This window comes from Cheilinus undulatus, linkage group 17 (assembly GCF_018320785.1).
Source record: "Cheilinus undulatus linkage group 17, ASM1832078v1, whole genome shotgun sequence".
Lineage (NCBI taxonomy): Eukaryota > Metazoa > Chordata > Actinopteri > Labriformes > Labridae > Cheilinus > Cheilinus undulatus.
Window position 1 is genome coordinate 26,761,212 of NC_054881.1, and position 20,508 is coordinate 26,781,719.

At 38.0% G+C, this 20,508-nt stretch overlaps 1 protein-coding gene across 1 annotated transcript in view; it reads left to right on the plus strand.

Moving 5' to 3' along the window:
* The window catches only part of si:dkey-247m21.3 (5-hydroxytryptamine receptor 4), a 38,722-nt gene extending 29,708 nt beyond the window's left edge, over window positions 1–9,014 (plus strand). The window contains exon 6 of the mRNA XM_041811499.1: window positions 8,921–9,014. Within this exon, the coding sequence (XP_041667433.1) occupies window positions 8,921–9,014 (94 nt within the window). The remainder of the gene's footprint in view (window positions 1–8,920) is intronic.
* The last annotated feature ends 11,494 nt before the right edge of the window (window positions 9,015–20,508 follow it).

Consider the following 20,508-nt stretch of genomic DNA (forward strand, 5'->3'; position numbering starts at 1 on the left):
CATTTTTACAGCCTAATTTACAGCTGTAATCTGTAACTCTACAGCCTGTAAAACACTGCTAACAGATGTGAAACCTTAACAGCACTTTAACATGCTCACAATCTGACAACAAACTTTGCAGAGGCATACATAATACACACATGCTGCCTTTTATCAAGAAAACCAACATAATGGGGATAATTCCACAGCGTAATGATGTCTTCTCTGCTATCTCACTAGCTCAGTAAGCTAGCGACATGCACGTACAAGCACGGCTGTGTTACCTTCAGCTGGCACAGTGCTATGGGCAAGCAGGAACTACAGATGCTTCAAGGGCCCTCTTTTCTTTCTCTTTTTTGTGGTCAGAAGAGAAAAGAAATAGGGGATTTTTCTTTCAGTGATGGGTAACTTCTACAAAAAAGTGACTAATAATGGATTAATTGAGTTATAAAACTAATGTGTTATGATACTCATAATAACAATAATGTAATCGAGTACTCTAATGGATTACTTTGTAACATAATACCCCCAACACTGGTGGGTATATACAGTGGCTGCTAGTGGAGTGATTAGCCACAGCTACAGTTTTGTCAACACCAGACAACATTTCTTTATTAAAACAAGAGTAAAAGTGCCACACTGTAAGTTTCAAATACTTCTTCATGAGTTACCAATGTATCTAATGGATGCTGCTGTGGTAGCTATTAGCTCAGATGTAGCTGTAGGAAAGCAGCATTTACTCTGAACTGGAGCACAGTTCTTTCTTAAAAAAAAAAAAGCAAAGAGCCAAACCAATAACTTGTCTTGGCAAAGAAGATGTTTTTGCACATCTCTTGACCTGCCTTGGCATAAATCTTATTTGCCAATAACTTCCACTATTTACAAACTATGGCCCATAGCCTGTCAGCTCAGGAGAAGCACACGCATACTAGCTCATTTTGTCTTGTCCTGCCCTCTCCAGACACTTTCTATGGGAGGTTTCCCGGATTAATGTGAAATACATCCATGCAATCGATCCTTGAAACACTCCATCTGGCTTGTCAGGTTATACAAAAGTTCGCTAAGTTTTATGTTTTAATTAAGCCTCTGTTTATTTTTTCTGATAAAATGTGCTTGGAAATGATGTAAGGTCATTCGAAGAAAGGTCCTTCTCCTTAAAAATGACTACCACTGCAAAATAGCAAACCACCAAACGTGAAACACAAAGGATTTTCTGTCCTAGAAACCCAGATGAGGTTTAAAAAAAGAGGCATGCATTGTGGATTAGTACTAAAAATCAGTGTGTGTGTCTCAGTTGGTCAGTGTTATTCTTTTATACAGTGGAACTCCATAGGCATAAGACTGCAGAAAATTGGCTTCAGCTCCCAGTATATATGTGAATTTGGCTGATGACCACATTCTCTTCTACCACTAACATACTCACCAAATTTGCCTGAGTTTACATTAACACACTGTGAAAATGCTCTGAGCTTTTGATAGTTATAGCACACTTCCTATTTATAAGCTACTGTTGTGTTTTCCCTCTCTGTGTTTTCATTTGGCTTTGTCTCAGGAAGAGATACAAGGATCTTCATTTTGGAATGACTGGAGGTTATGGAAAGAAATGTCTGCCTGAGAAATTAGGCTGGCCAGGATGAGAGCAGCAGAAATCTTATGCACCTATCAGCAGAGGGAAACTCTTTTGGGGGGGGTGGGTTATATTGTTTACAGCAGTTTGGAAAGTGGTAAATTTGAAAATCAGGTTATGGAAAAGCTTTTAATGAAGTTTAAATGCAGCCAAATGTCCTGTGTTGTTTCCACTTTCCAGTCTTTGGTGTACCATCCAGGGCTGATTTATTATACAAGGGCTTGCACTTGGAGCTTCCTGTTTCTGTGCTTGGGTTTTCTATTACAGTTTAGGTGACCCTAAATACAGAAAAAAATCCTTACTTGCTTGGATTTCAGGTACAAAATTGCATCCCTTGGATTACAGTTGATCTGTCTGGCATAACATTCTTGTTATGGAAATGATACCGGCCCAGATAAGGGGTGCAAATGAAGCCACACTGCCAGGTAGCCTCTGTATTTCCCCTGAGTGTGAAAGCTGTCCAAGCTGGGCTCCAGTCTGTACCTGCCTTTGTCTTTGTGTATATGTGTTCTTATGCTTGTATCGAAAGGTGAATAAATTCAGTAAAAAGGACAGGGATGTTTGTGATCCTCACACTGCTATCTGCCTTTTTTCTTGAGTAAATGGTCAGGGGGTCACAGGCGAACACGTAACCTTAATTCTAGCGCTAACTCTCCCTTTGCCTTACTCCTCAGTGTTCCTGTGGGAAAACTCACCATATCTCTTGTCCTCATCAACGCTCCCTTCTCAATTTTTCAGTCCTCATAGCAAGGAGATGAGAGTGAAATTTGATTATTTAATGTCCCTGAAAGATATTAGCGTAAAATTAAAGACACACAAACCATTCCTTTATCTGCTGCTGATCTCCCTTAGGGTCATGTTACAGTTCAGGAGACATTTTCACACAAGTGACTTCATGTCTGTAGTGCAGGATAGACTTTTTGACTCAGAGGGAGACAGTAAGGGTCAAGCACCCAGAGACAAGCAGTCAGTGTATGGCAGGTGACTTTTCATGCACAGCTACAAGGCTATGCACACCTTACAGAAGACAAATTTAGCACACATAAGCAAAAAATGTATAACCCCAACTCCAAAGAAGTTGGGACGCTGTGTACAATGTAAATTAAAGCAGAATGCAATCATTTGCAAATTTCATAAACCCAAACTGTGTTCACAATAGAACATAAACAACATGTCAAGTGTTGAAACTGAGACCTTTTATCATTTCATGAAAAATATTAGCTAATTTTGAGTTTGATTGCAGCAACACATCTTAAAAACCTTGGGACAATAGGCTGTGAAAATAAATGGCACTAATAAAATACAGCTGGGGAGCATTTTGCAATGAGTTCAGTTAATTGTCAACAGTAACATGGAGCATTTTAGAGAGGCAGAGGTTCAACCATTTGTGAACAACTGCGTCTAAATATTGTTGAACAATTTCAGAAAAATGTTCCTCAAAGTAAAACTGCAATTACTCTGAGTATCCAACCGTGCACAGTACATAATACCATCAAAAGATTCAGAGAATCTGAAAGGGTCTGTGCACAAGGGACAAAGCCAAAGGTCAATATTGGATGCTTGTGATCTTCCGATGGCATTGCATTAAAAACAAGCGTGATTCCTGAAATCACTGAATGGGCTCCGGAGCACTTCCAGAAATCATTTTCTGTTAACACATTTCACCATGCCATCCAAAGGGAAAGCAAAGAAGAACCTATATGTGAACACGATTCAGGAACGCCACCATCTTCTCTGGGCCAAAGCTCATTTAAAATAGGCTGAGGTAAAATGGAAAACTGTTCTGTGGTCAGATGAATCAAAATTTGAAATTCCTGTGGTCATCGGTTCAAAATCCTGCATCTCTGATGGTATGGGGTTGCATTAGTGCCTATGGCATGGTAAGCTTACACGTCTGGAAAGGCACTATCAATACTGAAAGGTATATAGAGGTTTTAGAGCAACGTATGCTCTCATCCAGACGTCTCTTTCAGGGAGGTCATTGTACATTCCAGCAACACAATGCTAAACCACATACCACATCCATCACACTAGCATGGCTTCACAGTGGAAGAGTCCAGGTGCTAAGGTGGCCTGCCTGCAGTCCAGACCTTTCACCAATAGAAAACATTTGCTGCATTATAACACAAAAAGTCCACCAAAGAAGACTATGGACTGTTGAATAGCTAGAACCCTTCATCAGACAAGAATGGGACAGCATTCCTCATCAAAAACTCCACCTCCCAGATGTTTACAGACTTTGTTAAAAGAAGAGGGAATGCAACATAATGGTAAACATGACCCTATTACTACTTTCTGGAGGTGTGACGCTGCCATCATATTCAGAATGAGACAATATTCTTTATGAAATGGTAAAATGTCTCAGTTTCAGCATCTGATGTTGTTTATGCTCTATTGTGAAAAGAATAAGAGTTTTATTGCGTTCTTCTTCTTCTTCTTCTTGTTTCACATTTTATAATCTATATTACCTTGAACCCTGTTTTCACCCAGGGTCATGTCCTGGATGTAGTTTAGATACAGTAAAGTCCTTCCATCCAGCAATTGCTGCTTTTCTGGTTTAGGGTTACGTGGGACTGGACCTGATCCAAGCTGTCACTGGCTGATTGGCAGGTATACAACCTTGACAGGTCACAGGTCAATCATATGTTAGTATATATAGTAGAAATGAACAATCATTCACGCTCAGGCAACTTACATTTGGGTTAATCTAATTATTGTGTCTTTGGACCGTTGAATGTCGGTGTTTAACTGTGTGACTGTGTATAGAAAATTTAAGTTGTCTATTAAGGGATTTATCAAAGATGTAATGTATTTGTGAAAGATTCTCACATTTTTGTGAAAAGACATCAATTCACAAAGTAAATTTTGAGGCAGATTCCCATCAGAAAACAAGAAACAGCCTGGCACAGTGACACGGTGCAGCCACAAGTGGAACTTTTTATGTGTGTCATGATCCACTGTTCCAATTTGTTGGACTGGAATTCAGCCACCTATCAAACTGACTGACAGATAACAAAAAATCTGGCTTGTAAAGGTGCCAGATGTATTCATGAGCTTCTTGTTGAAAACATGATCTATGTTGATCTGTTTTTAACACACATTTCTTTCTTCTTCTCCTCTACTGAAAAATAATAAGAAGTCAAATCAGTTTAAATGTATTTCAAACCTCCATCAATCAATCAACTTTAATTTGTATTTTTCCAATTTCTTTTTTCACAAATAGAGCAGGTCTGGACCAGACTATTTGATGGGTTATTTATGAAGACCTAATATTAATCCACGATGAGCACAGCACTGAGCAGCATTTACCAGTTACAGTGGCAAGAAAAAGTTCCCTTTACTGGGCAGAAATCAGACTCATGCTGAACAGCCATCTACCAAAACTTTTGGGGTAGTACAGGAGCCTAACAAGGTAGTAGATGGCATTTGGTGTAAGGGTCATTGTAGTTATTTAAACTAATAATGGAGGCCTGTGTCCACCTACTTGCATGTTCTTACCCTTGGCTGCTGTGTTAATAGCATTTCTTATCAGGGGAGACCTGAAGAGTTGCGGACTTCCCCTGGCATTAATGCGAGCACAAAACTGTGTATCAGGGGATTCATGGGATCAGTTTCCATGGCCGAGCAGCTGTATGCAAGCCACACATCACCAAGTCCAATGCCAAACGTCAGATGAAATGGTGTAAAGCACACCGACTGTGGAGCAGAGGAAATGTGTTCTGTGGGGTGAGGAATTACGCTTCTCTGTCAGTCAGATGGGCCAGTCTGGGTTTGGCAGATGCAGAGAGAATGTTATCTGCCTGACTGCACTGTGCCAACTATGAAGCTTGGTGGAGCAGGGATAATGGTATGGGGCTGTTTTTCTGGGTCTGGGCTTTGCCCCTTATCTCCAGTGAGGCCAGTCTTTATGCTTCAGCATACCGAGACATTCTGGACAATGCTGTGCTGCCAACTCTGTGGCAAAAATTTGAGGAGGGCCCTTTTCTATTCCACCATGACAGAGTCCCAGTACACAAAGCAAGCACTATAAAGACATGGTTTGAAGAGTTTGACATGGGAGAACTTGACTGGCCCGAACAGAGTCCTGACCTTAACCCCATCAAGCACCATTGGGATGAACTGGAACAGAGATGGCAAGCCAGGCCTTCTCATCCAACATCAGTGCCTGACCCCATAAATGAAATGAATGAGCACAAATTCCCACAAAAACTACTCCAAAACATTGAAAATCTCCCAAGAAGAGTGGAGGCTGTTATAGCTGAAAAAGAGGGGGGTACCTCTATATTAAAGCACATGTATTTAAATACAATGGCATTACAGTACCTATTTGTGTAATGAAAGGTGTCCAAATACTTTTGTCCATATAGTGTATGAGGGAAGACAATTTAATGCAGAAGAGAGCAGACTCATCCTGAATAAAACATTATACAGTACGATAAAAAATTACAAAAATCCCATACAACAAAATGAGTCAAAAATCAGTTTCTGTGTTATGAAAAAATTAACAGTGTTTGAATGTCAACTACTTCTGCTTTCTTCACTCCTGCAGTTCACTTTGGGATTTTGAACTGAGACAGAAACAAATTTAAGGGGCCCCATGAGAGAAATTAGTGACATACCACAAGTCAGTTCTTGTTTCTCTCTTTCTGATCTTTCAGGATGCTATGTTGTCCCCTACTTATCTGTCATAGACACAGAAAGAAAAAGAAAAATCTGTTCCCTTAGACTCAACAAAATGCTTATGTAAAGTCAGAGATCCCTCACCTTTTCCTTTTTTTTTACATAGAAAATAAAGTGAGACAAATTAGAGGAGACACTGAAGGGAAAGCTCTGGTGGGAATTTACCTCCTAAATATTTTAGCATTAGCCCAGCCATTCACTTAAGAAACCCATGTTGTAAGATTTGATTTAACTTGTGGGAAAGCTACAACTCTCCCCATGCTCGCTTTAAAATCTGAAATGTTCTATGAGGTTGTTTTTTTCTGATGATACCAGCCAGATTTAAGCCAAGCTGCTAGTGGTTTCAGGCTGCACACTGAACATCTAAGGGAAGATATGTGCATTGCAATGGAGTCATATATTTAATGTGTATGTATTCAAGTATCCATATATCATCTGATATGTTTAATCTAAACTTCTGCATTGGTCTTATGGATGAGATTTAAACATAACATGTTCCTGTTTTACTTCTACATAGAACCATATATGTAAAATGACCTGAGACTCAACCAGACAGGAATTAATTTTGTGGTGATAAGAAGTATAAACATCTGAACTCTATCAGTAGCATTAAAGTATTTTAGTCATTTGTATTTATTATTTAAAGGTGTATCAGTCTTGAGCAGGAGAATGAAGCTGAAAATGCTCATTGTAAGCATGAATGTGTTTATAATTGTTAACTTCATGTGGATTTGATCCCTACAAAGGCATAGTACAATTTTTTTTTAATATAAATCCATCCAAAGGTCCAGATTTCTAGGAAGAGAAGGATCATTTTTAGGCCTTGAAAGAGTCATGGATGAAAGACAAGATTTGCTGTTGTGTCTATTTTTAGGATTTCTCCATGCTGGATGAGTTAAGATAAACTCAATAAACCTCCAAACTTCCATGAGGCAGTAGGAACAGCTGTTGGCAGAGGCTTGTTCTTGACCTATTACTTCCTTTCTAGACTATTTGATTACTTAAATTGAGAATGAATGTAAGAATTAAACCTCAGGATATTAGCCGTTACTTGGCAACATGGACTTTTCAGCAGAAATCATGTTAGTAGCAAATAAAGTTGAGTTTTTGACCTGAAGTCTTTCTGTAATCCTGTATCACCTCCTCAGAATTTCTGTGTGATTTTGTCAAGTCCTGATCCCTCCCCTGGTGGCTGTGTGGAACATCTTCAACTGTGTGACAGAGAGAGAGAGACAATGAAGGACAGTGTTGTGTTTGGACAGTAAACCGACTCTGTACAAAATATACATAAAACAGAGGAGCAAGAATCATTTTTGTTTGTATTTCCCATCACCTCCTGACCCTGGACATGCCTCCACATGAGACAGCGTGTGCATTGAGAGTGCTTTTGCGCATATTTGTGTGTGCATTGGCACTAGAGTCAAGTAGTAGCTCATAACAGGAACTTCTGTTGGGTTGTGTGTTTCTCATTGTTTCTGTGTCAGTGTTTCCTAGCAGTTCAAGAAATCAACACACAAAAGAGCAGAATATTAAATCTCATTACAGTGTTTTTTTTTTTTAATTTTAGCACAATTAAGAGAAATTTTACAAGAGAAAACAACAAATAAATGAGTTAATTTCAGTGAAGTCACATTTCGTTACTCTCAGATCTCTGACAGCTGGAGAAAGGTTCAAAATAAGACTGAAGTTGCTAAGATAATTTTCAAACCAAGCATGAGATTATGCTTACTTTTTTTAATTGAGTTTATATGAAGCATATTTACATGTTGTTTAGCTTTGATGAGATTCGATTTGATTTTACTTACACTTTACCCCAAAATACAGCTTAATTATTATTAATGCCTAGAATATTTTTAGTGTACATTTAATGAGCCACTGCCATTTATTTTCTTAAATCAGGCATCTGCAGTCACTAATTTTCTTTTCTAGTATTAGTCTCTGTAAAAGTACTTTGTGGCCCAGCAAACTCTGTTCTAGGTGCATTATTGTCTCTCTAGACACCAATGGACCCTCAAAATCAGGGAGTGAGTAACATAGTAGAATTTCACCAAGTAATCCAGTACCAATTAAGTCATGACACTGGTTCAGAGAAAATAAATGACAATAAGTTGATGTGAATTAAAATTTCTAGCAGCATTTTGTTGCTTCTGGGACTTGTATTTTCTGAACATTTAAAATATTGTTTAATTTTTTAAAAATGTATATTGTTTGTAGATACTGTAACTGACCTCTTGTGGCCCACCTGCAGTACCTCTGGCCCACACTTTGGAAAGCACTGATTTAGACTGTATGGTACACAAGGTATTGAACAGTGTTCAAATTTCAGTTTTATTTATATTTCCTTTTGTTTGTGCTCAACTTACAACTTTGAAGCATGAAACATAATCCTTTTTCTCAACTAGAAAACTTCTTTAAAGGTATGTTGCATGTGGAGCATACCCTAATTTCTGTCGTTCAATTAGATGTGAATTGTGGTAATAGAAAAAATGGTCAAAAAGAAAAAAAATGACCAGCATATTCAAATATTCTATGCCACCCTGTATATACAGTATGTATATATGCTACTGTCCCTAATGGGACTAGGATAAAGCTTTGTCTAAGTTTGTTACTCAGGTTTGTTCTTCTCTTTTTCAGGTTGTCCTTCCTGCCAAACCGTAGCTACAGTGACAACGGACGAACGATACTGGCCAACGAACACGAGTCCCAGGACTCTCTTGGACCACTATGAGGCTGACTGGAAAGATTTGTGATATCATCAGCTGATATGAAAGACCATTTGGTTTGGCCTCTGTTATGTGAACGGTCTACTCTGAGCTAAACTGAACTGTTCAAAAGGAGGTTATATCATCTAGATATCACTCTATGATCGAGCATTAATACTGACAAACATTTAAACATATGTTGATGCTGGACATCAAACATGCAGAAAGTCCAATGTTACTCTTGCTGACTCTAAAAGAGACAAATAAATCTTCTTTATCCACCATTTGAGGAGTAATGTGTCAGTGGAGGCACACTGTGGAAACATTCCCGTCTTTCTTGTTTTTAAACTCATAGACCTGTTCCTCACTGGAACAATCTCAGTGCCACAGACCTCAGAACAGAAGGCAGAACTCTGGATAACGTCATGAGAAAAGCAAGAGGCTTCACCTTTGTCCAACTTGGACTTGTCATTCTTGGAGCTATGTTTTATAAAATAAACCAGATATTTTGGAGCTAATTTTGAGCTGTACACTCAGTTGACCACTGGTCTTATCAGATTAGAGTTTAGTTTATTGTGGTGCAGCTTGTTTTAATCTTGTCAGAATCAATGGCACCACTGAAGGTTTAGAGTGGAATACTAGAAGTAGCTCATTTATGATGGAGTACAGCATCATACAAACTTTTATGTATCTTGATCATTGTGATGGGAACTTTTCCAAACCTTTCACGGCAAAAATCCTAATGTTATACCTCTTGCAGTGACAAGTTTCACATCTGTTACATGGGCCAACATAGTTTTATTTAGTTGACTTTACAGTTAAACTCATCATTTCTGCAACAAATTGGAAAATATTATTACCTTTTATGGACCCCATTTTTATCCTGCAAGAAGATACGGTGATGAATGTTGGAATTTACTTTACGGCATATACACAAATACGTGTACATGTGTATCATGTATTTCATACATATCTCAAAACGATAGAAAGAATTTGTGGAATCTAGAAAAACATTTTCTGGTCTTTTTTAAAGCTTGTGAAAGCTGTGAATGATATTTCTGTGTATCGTATACAGATTATGTGTAATGACAAGTTTTTCTATTTTTGCTTTGAAACTATTTATTGTCCTTCAACCTGTCGCTTTTAATTTTTTACCAACAAGCATTGAACAGCGGATGTTTCTGACATATATCTCCTTTCTTGAGGACTTCAGTCTAAATTTCCCATTTGTATGTGTTAACAGCATACATTATACCTCGTGGCTCATTTTGCTGCTTTTTCTATTTATTTAAACATAAATACAATAAAACACCTAAATCGTTGTACATATCTGTCTCCATATTGAAAGGAGAATTCAACACTTTTTGAGAAACTTTTTCCAAACTGAATGATAAGCTCCTTTGATGCAAGTTTAACTTTGAGGTCATTCAAATGAAGAACATAAATTGTAAAACAACAGAACCAGTTCTTTGAGGAAGCCTACCGTACACCTGACAGGAATGATCCCTATTTCCATCTGACACAGATGTCATTTTTACACCAAGCACTTGCATTGCTGAAATAGCATTATGAGTTGAATTTGATTTTATATTTATTCAGTAGAGACAATGTAGTTTAACATAGTTTCATAACTGGGCATGAAGCTGATATACTGCACAGAGTTTATAGTTATTGCTAATTTCCAACTCCTATCCCTGGTTGGGCTTTTGAGTAAACACTGTATGAAATATGCAACATTCAGCAGCATAGAATAGCACATGGCTTTACAATATGAAGAATAAACACACATACCACAGTAAAATGTATGGATTCTATAAATCACTAAAAAACACAACAATCTAAAGATGAGTACAGCTCTGATTAATTTTTAGTGAGCACTTGACCATTTTTGTGGGGGATTTTCATTTCAGTTGGTAATAAATTCCAGAGTTTACAGCCTTTAATGGATAAAACTGACTGCTCAAATGTTGATCTACGCTTTTGTATGTTGCACTTTTTATTCCCCTTGCTTCTTGTCACTCTGTCTTTTCTGGACAGAGGTTAAGTGGTGAGAGTACTGATACTTTTAGATAAACAAAATGGGTTTTATTGTATAATGATCAAAGATTACTGATTGTAGAGGGTGAAGCTTGAGCCCATACTGTCATACAACATGACAAATAAGAGAAAACCATAAGACTTGAGCTCCCTGAGTTGGTATATAATTTCAAACAATTCATGAGGATTTGGCACTTAAATTAGCACCCCAGGGTGTGTTTGTCTCATAATAAAAAAGCTCATTCCTATAGGGATGCAGAAAATTACTTTTTTGCACCCTAGACCAGTGACTCTCAAAGTGTGGGCCGGTACCCCCTTGGGGATCGCGAGACACTTAGAGGGGTCTCCAGATGCCTTTAAAAACAAAGGATATTTTTTAATAACAGATTTGCCACTTTACGACAACTGAGCCAAATTTTGACCCATTATAATCACTTTTTCCTAACAATTTTGAACAAGTTTAACACATTTTTGCCACTTTAAACCATTTTCAGCCACTTTCACCATTTTTGTGCCCATTTATGCCACTTTAACTTACTTTTTTTGCTTATTTTTGCCACTTTATCTAATTTTTGCCACTTCTAACCCATTTCTGCTACTTTCAGAATTCCATTTCACCACCTTTACCACCCATTTTAGATAGAGAGATAGTCATGGATTGTCATTGCACTGTAAAAACACAACAAAATTAAGTTTGGCAGCCTCCTCTGTAGCAGCAAACACAGTCGTCCAATCGTTGGTTAGAAATCCCCAGCCTGCTGGCGAGGAAGTAGGCACCCGTGATAAAGATGCTCGGTACGTCAGGTTTGTGTGGGGCCACTCTTAGCCTAGCCTGCAGCCTGGCTTGTTTGCCCCGCTTCCGCCTTCTCACCAATTTTGATTCTGTTTTTAAGTTAAGGGATTTACATTTTTAAGAAGGCTATTTACTATGGCACAACAATATTTAGAAAATATTTGTTTATTTGATCAGAGTTGTTATTTATTCAGGTTAAATATAAAATATGGATATCACAGCTTAACTTTTCAATTGACCATGATTTTACTGACCTCCATGGTCTAGTTTTGATTGTGCATTGCTGTGTTCAACCACCTTCAGGTGCACTGGGGGTCCCCACTCTCTGGCACCTTTATTTTCGGTTGCAGGCTAAAAAGGTTGAGAACCACTGCCTTAGACCACCTAAAACCTGGTCTAGAGTCTGAAGTCTGTGGTGCATTACTCCTGATACTAAGAGGATTATCAATCAACATAGCATTTCGGGGGTTTTTGTAATGCAGCTGTGTTTAGGGCATTTTTTGGTGTTTTGTGAATCCTTTAAAAAATATAACTTAAATCCACATTATCCATCCTCTTTGCGCTCTGAAACACCAGGAGCCACCTTGCCACCTTGCGTGCTGTCTAAATAGCAAAATGAAGTCAGATAAGCACCATGTACTTTAGACAATGCACTCTACACCTTCAAAAAGACTGAATGAATAAAGAAGAAGCAAAGACAGTTATTACATACTCGGTTGTGTTCCTCTTTAGGTTTGGCAGTTCTAGCCACATGTTTATATGTTTATATTTCCAAGTGTCATTTGAGTCAGTGGTGTTATCAGCTGGGTCTTTGTGATGCAGGTTTAACCCTTAAATGTTTGAGATTTGTTTTCATATCTGCTCAGCCTCTGTGTCATTCACCATCTATCAGAACACTTAAGAGACACACTGAGGTGTGAAACCAGCTCAGCTGCCTCCTCTCTGTAATCACTCAAATTTGTGTTTTGGTCAAATCAATGTCCTCATATCTGCCTCAGAAAATCGCAGTTATCACATCATATTTAGTTTTTATGTCCAATACACAAACTCAGAGTCTGGCTTCAAAGAGGAGTAGCTACAGGAACATTTTGTCAGTGTGACAGCTTTTTACAGTTCATCTTTATTTGTGTGATGGAGATGATAAATAAACAGAGAATTTGATGAAGAATTGGTGGACTGATTCATTTCTTTGCTGTCTTGAAAATACAGTTTTCAGTTTCAACTTCCCTTGCGGCTTGTTAAGTAACTGTGAGATTTCCAGAGAAGCTGTTCATCTGTGGGAAATATTAGGATGGAGTGCCTATTCAATATTAAAAATCGGATTGGGATTGGAGGCCAAAAGTGCTGATTGGGACAACCCTACACTGGAGTAGGGTCACACCACAGACAAGCGAAAAACACGGAGCAATGAAGTAGAGAGGTCGGTATTGAAGTAGGATTCTTGCCCATTAAAACGTGTAAATATGAATTATTATTAGCTTAACGTTATGCACCAGTTTAAGATATGCTCACCTTCATTTGGTTTGACCTGGCTTAAGCTTCCATACCATTAGCAAGCTTTATAACCTGGCATCCAGTTATAAGGAGAGCTCAGACCTGCCTCCACCTTTCTGAGAGCAGTAACCTAGACAACAGGGGGTCACAGAGTTGTAAGCTAAAATTCTTCTGTCAAAACTTAATGGTTAACAATTTTAGCTTTAAAGCATGTCCAAACAAAGAGTAAACATTTCTGTTATGCTCAATAAATCATTATATAATGATATTCTAAATTGCTTTATTATAATAAGTCAAAGCCTAATGCAGTGATCAACTGGCAACCCCAAAGCTTCTTATCTGGCCCCTAAAGATGTGGGTTTTAAGGTATCTTTTGTCTTTAATCTCTACAGCTATCAAATCAACCCATAAACAGTCAAAAATGTGACAGTTTTATCAGAAATGACTGCATGTTTGATCCAGTTTTTCCTCAATTTCACCTGCATAATCAGTCTAGTCCTGATTAACTGTAGTTTTTGGAGTCATCTTTCCACTTCAGGTTCTTGGAGAGTGCAGTTTTCCTTCCCAAGAATCAAAACAAAACATCTATTCCCTGCATGTTTTTTTTTTTTTTCACCTATTAGTTCACACCATACTTCTGTCAAATCCACTGATGGACAATCTGGCAGCCTTAGAAATATGTACACATGAGGATAAAGATATTAGCTCCCAATGAAAATGTCATTGATATAAAGATATTCTTAAGTGCTGTTAAACAAATGAAAGAATTTTTAACACAGCTTTTTCAGATACCATAGTTTTATTTTGGATGCTGAAATTAATTTACTTTGCACACAGAAATGGAAATATTCTACATAAACCAAAAACTACCAGGGTCAAAATTATAAGCCCCCTGGTGCTAATGGTCAATGGTGTCTCTTTTTGCCTGGTTAACAGCCTGCAGTCATTTGTTGTAGTTTTCAACAAGTCTTTGACACATCCTCTGAGGAATCCCAGCCCATTCTTCTTTGGTAAATCTCTGAAGCTCCTCCAGATTTAAGGCCTTCTGGCATGGACCTTTGTCTTCACTTCTCAGTTCACCCCACAGATTTCCAAAAAGTTTTGACTTTGTGCAGACTACATAATGATGCTCACTTTGGTCTTCTGAAGGTAGTTCTTCACCAGGAGCCATGTATGTTTTGGGTTGTTGATGTGTTGGAAGACAAAGCGATGACCCAGACCCAGGATTTCTTTCAAAATCTCCACATATCCTTTCTTCGTAGTTCCTTCCACCTTGACAAGGTTTCCAGTTCCAGATGCACTGAAATCTCATAATACTCCCACCACCATGTTTCACCGTGGGGACGGTGTTCTTCGGGTGATACGTCTTTCCCTTCTTTCTCCAAACATAAGCAATGTCTCTGTGGCCAAAGAGCTCTAGTTTGATTTCATTTGACCAAAGGACATGCTTCCAGTATTCATCATCTTTCTCCAGGTTGTCCTTCGCATACTTCCATCTGCCTTGAAGTCATCTCTTCTGCAAAAGGGGAGTTTGTCTTGGTCTGTTACTTCGCAGTGCATTCCTGTGCAGGGCTCTAGTGATGGTCTTCTTTCAGACTACAGTTCCTGACATGTCTCCTTCACTAGTGTCTTGGCAGTTGTTCCGGGGTCTTTAGACACATGTCTCACTAGTCCTCTTTTCAGGGTCTTTGAAATCTTTCTCTTCCTACCTCTGCCAGGCTTGTTCTGGACTGTGTGGCTCTCATTGAATTTGTTGATTATACTTTTCACTCCAGTTCTTGACACTTGGAAATGCTGTGATAACTTTGTTTATCCTTCTCCTGCTTTGTGAGCATCCATCAATAATACTTTTTCTCAAGTCTAAACTGATTTCTTTAGTGTTTGGCATGGTGCCTTCTCAAGTGACAGCTAAAACCCTTTCTGAAGCTTTTATAATGTGCGTAAACTGGGAAACTTAACTTGATTTTACAAGCTTTGAGCATTGTAAACTTAAAGCATGGTGCACAATATTTATTTACTCATTTATTTTTGCCACAGATGGACTCTTTAAAAAGCTTTTTTTCCTCTTTTAAAAATGATCTTAATCACAAAGGAAAATATATGATGATAATTAAGACATACAGAGTTTAACGTGTAAAGTCATATTCCATAAAAAATATATTTCATGGTGTAAAACTCATGTTAATTAGTTTTATTGTTAATTAATGACATAACAATGTGGCTTGTTTTGTTGGGGCACCAAACACTTTTCTTCCAGACTCATCAAGGTTTTAGGGTTGAAAATAACTCGACTAATTGTAATATGTAAAAAAAAAAAAAAAAAGCTGAAAATTGATCATCTAATCAAATGATGGACCTTCTGTTATAACAGAAGGGCATTTATATCACTAGGATCCTCTTAGAGACTCTTAGAGTCAACCGTTTCTCTGTTTAGTGAATAAATAGGCTATAGTTGGAACTTGTTTCAGTTGTGAAACAATGAAATAGTTTAGTTCCAAATTTTGATGGCATACATTACATAGAGATAGATACTTTATATCACTTTCATACACATTGCCTTCAAATATTCATTCAATTTTTACACACTCCTAGAGTGACTTTGTGATAAGTTTGTGTGACAGAACCACCAACACCCATCTGCTCCTCTCCCTAATGCCACTAGATGTCGCCACATACTAGAAACTAACATGCTACTAAACCACTCACAGGTGTCCTGTTGTAGTGATACAAATATCAGTGTAAATTTCCACAGAACACAGTTTTACTTTTAAAGCACCAGTATAAGTGGACAGTGCATGGGATGATGGAATAAAATCGATGTCTAAATTCTATCTAGACATATTTAGTTATGTTTGGTGTTTATAGCAAGGACAGAGCCAAAAGGGTTAGGTATCCAGGTCCAAGCCCTAATTTAAGAGGGTCCAGAGACATGCTCTTCAGCAAATGTTTGACTTATTAGCCAGTTTTACTGGTTATTATGAAGCCATCTTAATACACATGTATACATTTAAATTAAATTAAAATTAAAATGCCAAGGATCCTTTACATCATTTAAGTAGAAATCATTCAGCGCCACAACTTCGTTTAGAGCCAATACCATTTTAATGTCTAATTGTTTTCAAGGTGTCTCAGTTTGAAACAGCAAGCTGAAGATCCCTAATGTTTATTATCCCTCCTAAAAACAGGCAGCAAGTGTGTGGGTGCTATTTTTTTAATGTTACACAGCATAGGTAGAGTACTTAGTTTTTACACAGCAAAATATGTTTAGTCAAATGAACAATGTCAGAGTTAATATTGACACTTTTGCAGTGTCCATGTGGATCCACAACTCAGAGCACTGATCTGAATCTTTTTTTCAAAGGTTAGAACCTTCAAGGCATACTTTTCCAACAAAGTATAGCAGCTTTGCACATCTGGCTTTGGTTTTGTATTTTAAAGTGGGCCATCAGTGCCTCCTTTCTGCACAGAGCATCACTGAGCTGCGGCAGAGCCAGTAGACAAAGCTCAGCAGCCCCTGAAGTCTGATTGACCAATCAAGCCATTAGTAATGGTTGGCTATTTGTCTTATCAGTCATTGATGGAAAGCTGTCATGTGGTTTCATTTCATTAAGGATTTTCAAATAGTAAGCATATCTAGCATACATTGGATTGCTTTTATTAACTGTACACTGAGGGTGACCCAAATATTTTTCACTAAGTGACCCTTGGGGAAATTAAGTTTGGACACCCCTGGCCTAAGGCAGATACCTGACTGAAAGAAAAAAAGAAAAAAAAAAAAAGAAAAATAGCAAATATTGCAAATTTTCTTAAAAACAATGAACTTTTTGACAGGGATTTTCTGTTGTTGTCACTTTTCTCATACCTGTCCTTGCAAAATGTTGCTTGCAACAATGCCTGCAAGAGCTGTGAAAATCATGCTGTGAATACAAGATAAGACATTTAAAAAAAACATCTCAGATTAGCAAGGATTACAGTTTCATTACCAAATTAACTAATTTGGGTCTTTTTTGATTGTAACCCCAAATAAACTCCACTCAGAAACAAGTTGTTTTTGTAAAATTAATTGTTAAACTTTTGTTTTTTTCCCAGCTGGTGACTTTTTAACTGAAACATTTCTGCACGGCACGTTTCTTGAACGCTCCACATGAGTGGGCCAGGACAGCATTATTGCTAACTTTTGCACACTCATCACTAAATTTAGAACAAAGCACGACACAAGTGACTGTTTTCTGAGAAGGGACACGTTTTAAAAAGCCCAGAAGTGTAAGTATTAAGAGTCACTAGCTCCTTCACTTTACTGATTGTTCTGAGTCAACAGGATGCCTCTTTTTATAACTAAACTTACCCAAACATTCAAACTTTAGAAGTGATATAAGTGAACAAGAACTTTCCAGGAGTTATATAACACGTGCATGACTCTTCCGGTGTCTGGCTAATGTTCCTTAAACATTTATGCTTCTGACAAGCAAGTAGTTTATTCTCAACCTTTGAAGTTAATAAGTTAAATGAATAAACGATTGTGCTCTGTGCCAACAGCAGGACCCTTGTAATCTTGTCAGATATGTTAGAGGGGAAGAGAAGGTTAAGTGGAGGCTTGTCATGGGGTTATCACGGCACGTTAGGATCTCAGAAGTGTCTGTAAAGGGTCTAAATAATGGAGCTCTCCAGTTTCCCTACATATGTCAGATGTAATAGTTTTTATGTTTATAAATAGGCAGCTGCGCATTGAACCCAGTTCAACACAAGGTCATAATCTTTGCATTTTTTTTTTAAACTGAGAGGACTATATTTCTCATCAGTGCCTGTGGCTTGGACTCAATCAACCAACACGCCCACAACATCCTAGAGCAGATTTTACTGCCTTATTTTTCATGATTGTGAGGCTTAATTTTATAACATTCATAACACAGTGGCCTGTCATACAACAAACCTAAATACTAGGGGTGTAACGATTCACAAAGTTCACAGTTTTGGTTCGTACCTCAGTATTGGGGTCACGGTTCGGTAGGGGATCAGTTCATTGATAAAAAAAATAAAAAGTCCCAGATTTATAATTGGGTTGAAGCTTGATTTACACAAGATATGCATAGTAATGACTGCTTTACCACACAACCACGCTTTACCACGCTACTAATACAATGACGGTAGCCTAAATGTGATGTTTTTTGCCTAAATTGGTCAAAAAAGGTGGTATACTGTAAGATAACTTAAGAAAAAAATGTATCAGAAAAAGAGAATGAAGCCCCCCCCCCCCCCTTAGTTTCGATCTACAAACTCATACTGGTGGCAGTCAGACACACCCAGATGTGCTGCGCCACAGTACTTTACATCACTATTTCCAGCACGCACCATGACGGTGTAAGTTCTGATCAGCTGTTTTGTAAGTCTGAGTACTTTTCATTTATTTACTTACCTGGTGAGGCCAGGAGTTGAGCATTTTTTTGACATTTTTTTTTTTTTTCCAACCGGGGGGCAATGTAGCCAACAGTTCCAGCCAGAGCAGCAAAACATAAAGAAGAATCAGTCAGAAATGGTGGAGCTTACTCAAACTTTCTGAGGAAATATCTCTAAATATAGTGAGTTGTTAGAAAATACAAACATATGGTGTTAGCTTACATAGGCACAGAGACAGATAAGTGTAACAGAACAGCTACACTAAAGTATTGGAACTGTGAGGCCAATTCCTTTATTTTTGCCAAAAGATGAATATGAGACAAGAGATCAACATTTATCCTTTTATTTTCAGGTATATATTTTTATTTACATCTGGATCAGATACAGATACACAATTTAGAAGATAGTACCTTTTGTTTGATCCTTCCCACTTTTTATGTGAGCAAACGTATTTGAACATGTGTGTCCTATTACATTTATTATTCACACAATAAATAGCACTGAATGTCTACGCTCAGTTTCAGATTTGGGTTTTGCCTGTGCAGACTGCTTATAGTTAGAGGTATAACCAACATGAAAACCAGAGAGCTGTCTATGAGTGAAAAACAACCAATTATCTGAGATAAGGAAAATCAATCACAGCCATTGCATAAACATTGGCCATTGGAATGTCCTGAAGAAGAAAGAAACCACTGGTGTACTCAGAAACAGACGTTGGACAGGTGGACCGAGGAAAACAGCAGCCGTTGGTGACAGAAACATTGTGAGAGCTGTAAAGAAAGACCCTGAAACAACTGTTAGTGACATCAGCAACAACCTCCAGAGGGCAGGAGTGAAGGTATCACCATCTACTGTTCACAAAAGACTTCATGAACAAAAGTACAGATTATGTCTATGGAAACATTTTGTCTGCCAATTTAAAAAAGATGCAATCAAACTGATTGGGAGATCCTTCATCATGCAGCAAGATAATGACCCAAAACACAATACCAAAACAACACAGGTGTTTATTAGGGGCAAGAAGTGGAAGGTTTTAGACTGGCCAAGCCAATCTCCAGACTTAAACCCTACAGAGCATTTTACCTGCTAAAGACTGAAGGGAGTAACCCCCCAAAATAAACAACACCTGAAGGAGGCTGCAGTGAAAGCCTGCAAAAGCATCACAGAAGAAGAATGTTTAGTTTGGTGATGTCTGTGGGTCACAGGCTTGATGCAGTTATTAAAAGCAAAGGATTTCCAACTAAATATTTAATCTTATTCACTGTAATCTATTTTAAATCTAATATCTTTGCTCAGTTGCTTACAGACATTTACTGCATCATCATCTTAAACAGCTGCAGTCTAAATCCCTGGCTTTTTAACAGTAGAGGAAGTAAATCTAAAATATTTTTTAACTATGTTTTTTTAATCCAAGTGTACAGATTGATCTGTATCAGAGAGACGTCATCAAAAAATCTGCAAAAAATTCTGTAGGATAAAATGTCAAACATTAAAAAGATTCTTTAATGATGTGAAGTAAGAAAGACACTTGTTTGGACACATAAACATTGTTTGAGACATAATTTCACTCCAATACAGCTATTGATTGAGACCAAAATAGATTTGTAGTTTTGAGAGGATGCCATTTGTGCATGCAGAAGCTTAGTCGCCATGGTAACCACCATCCACTGCCTACAGTCCTCCTCCCTCCCTCTGTCTTCTCTCCCCTTTCCCCTCCCCCCTCTGCTCAGTTCCAATCCACGGATAGGAGCTACACAGGGAGTGCTGCTCCCATCATGCTTTGCAGACGGAAGCAGGAAGAA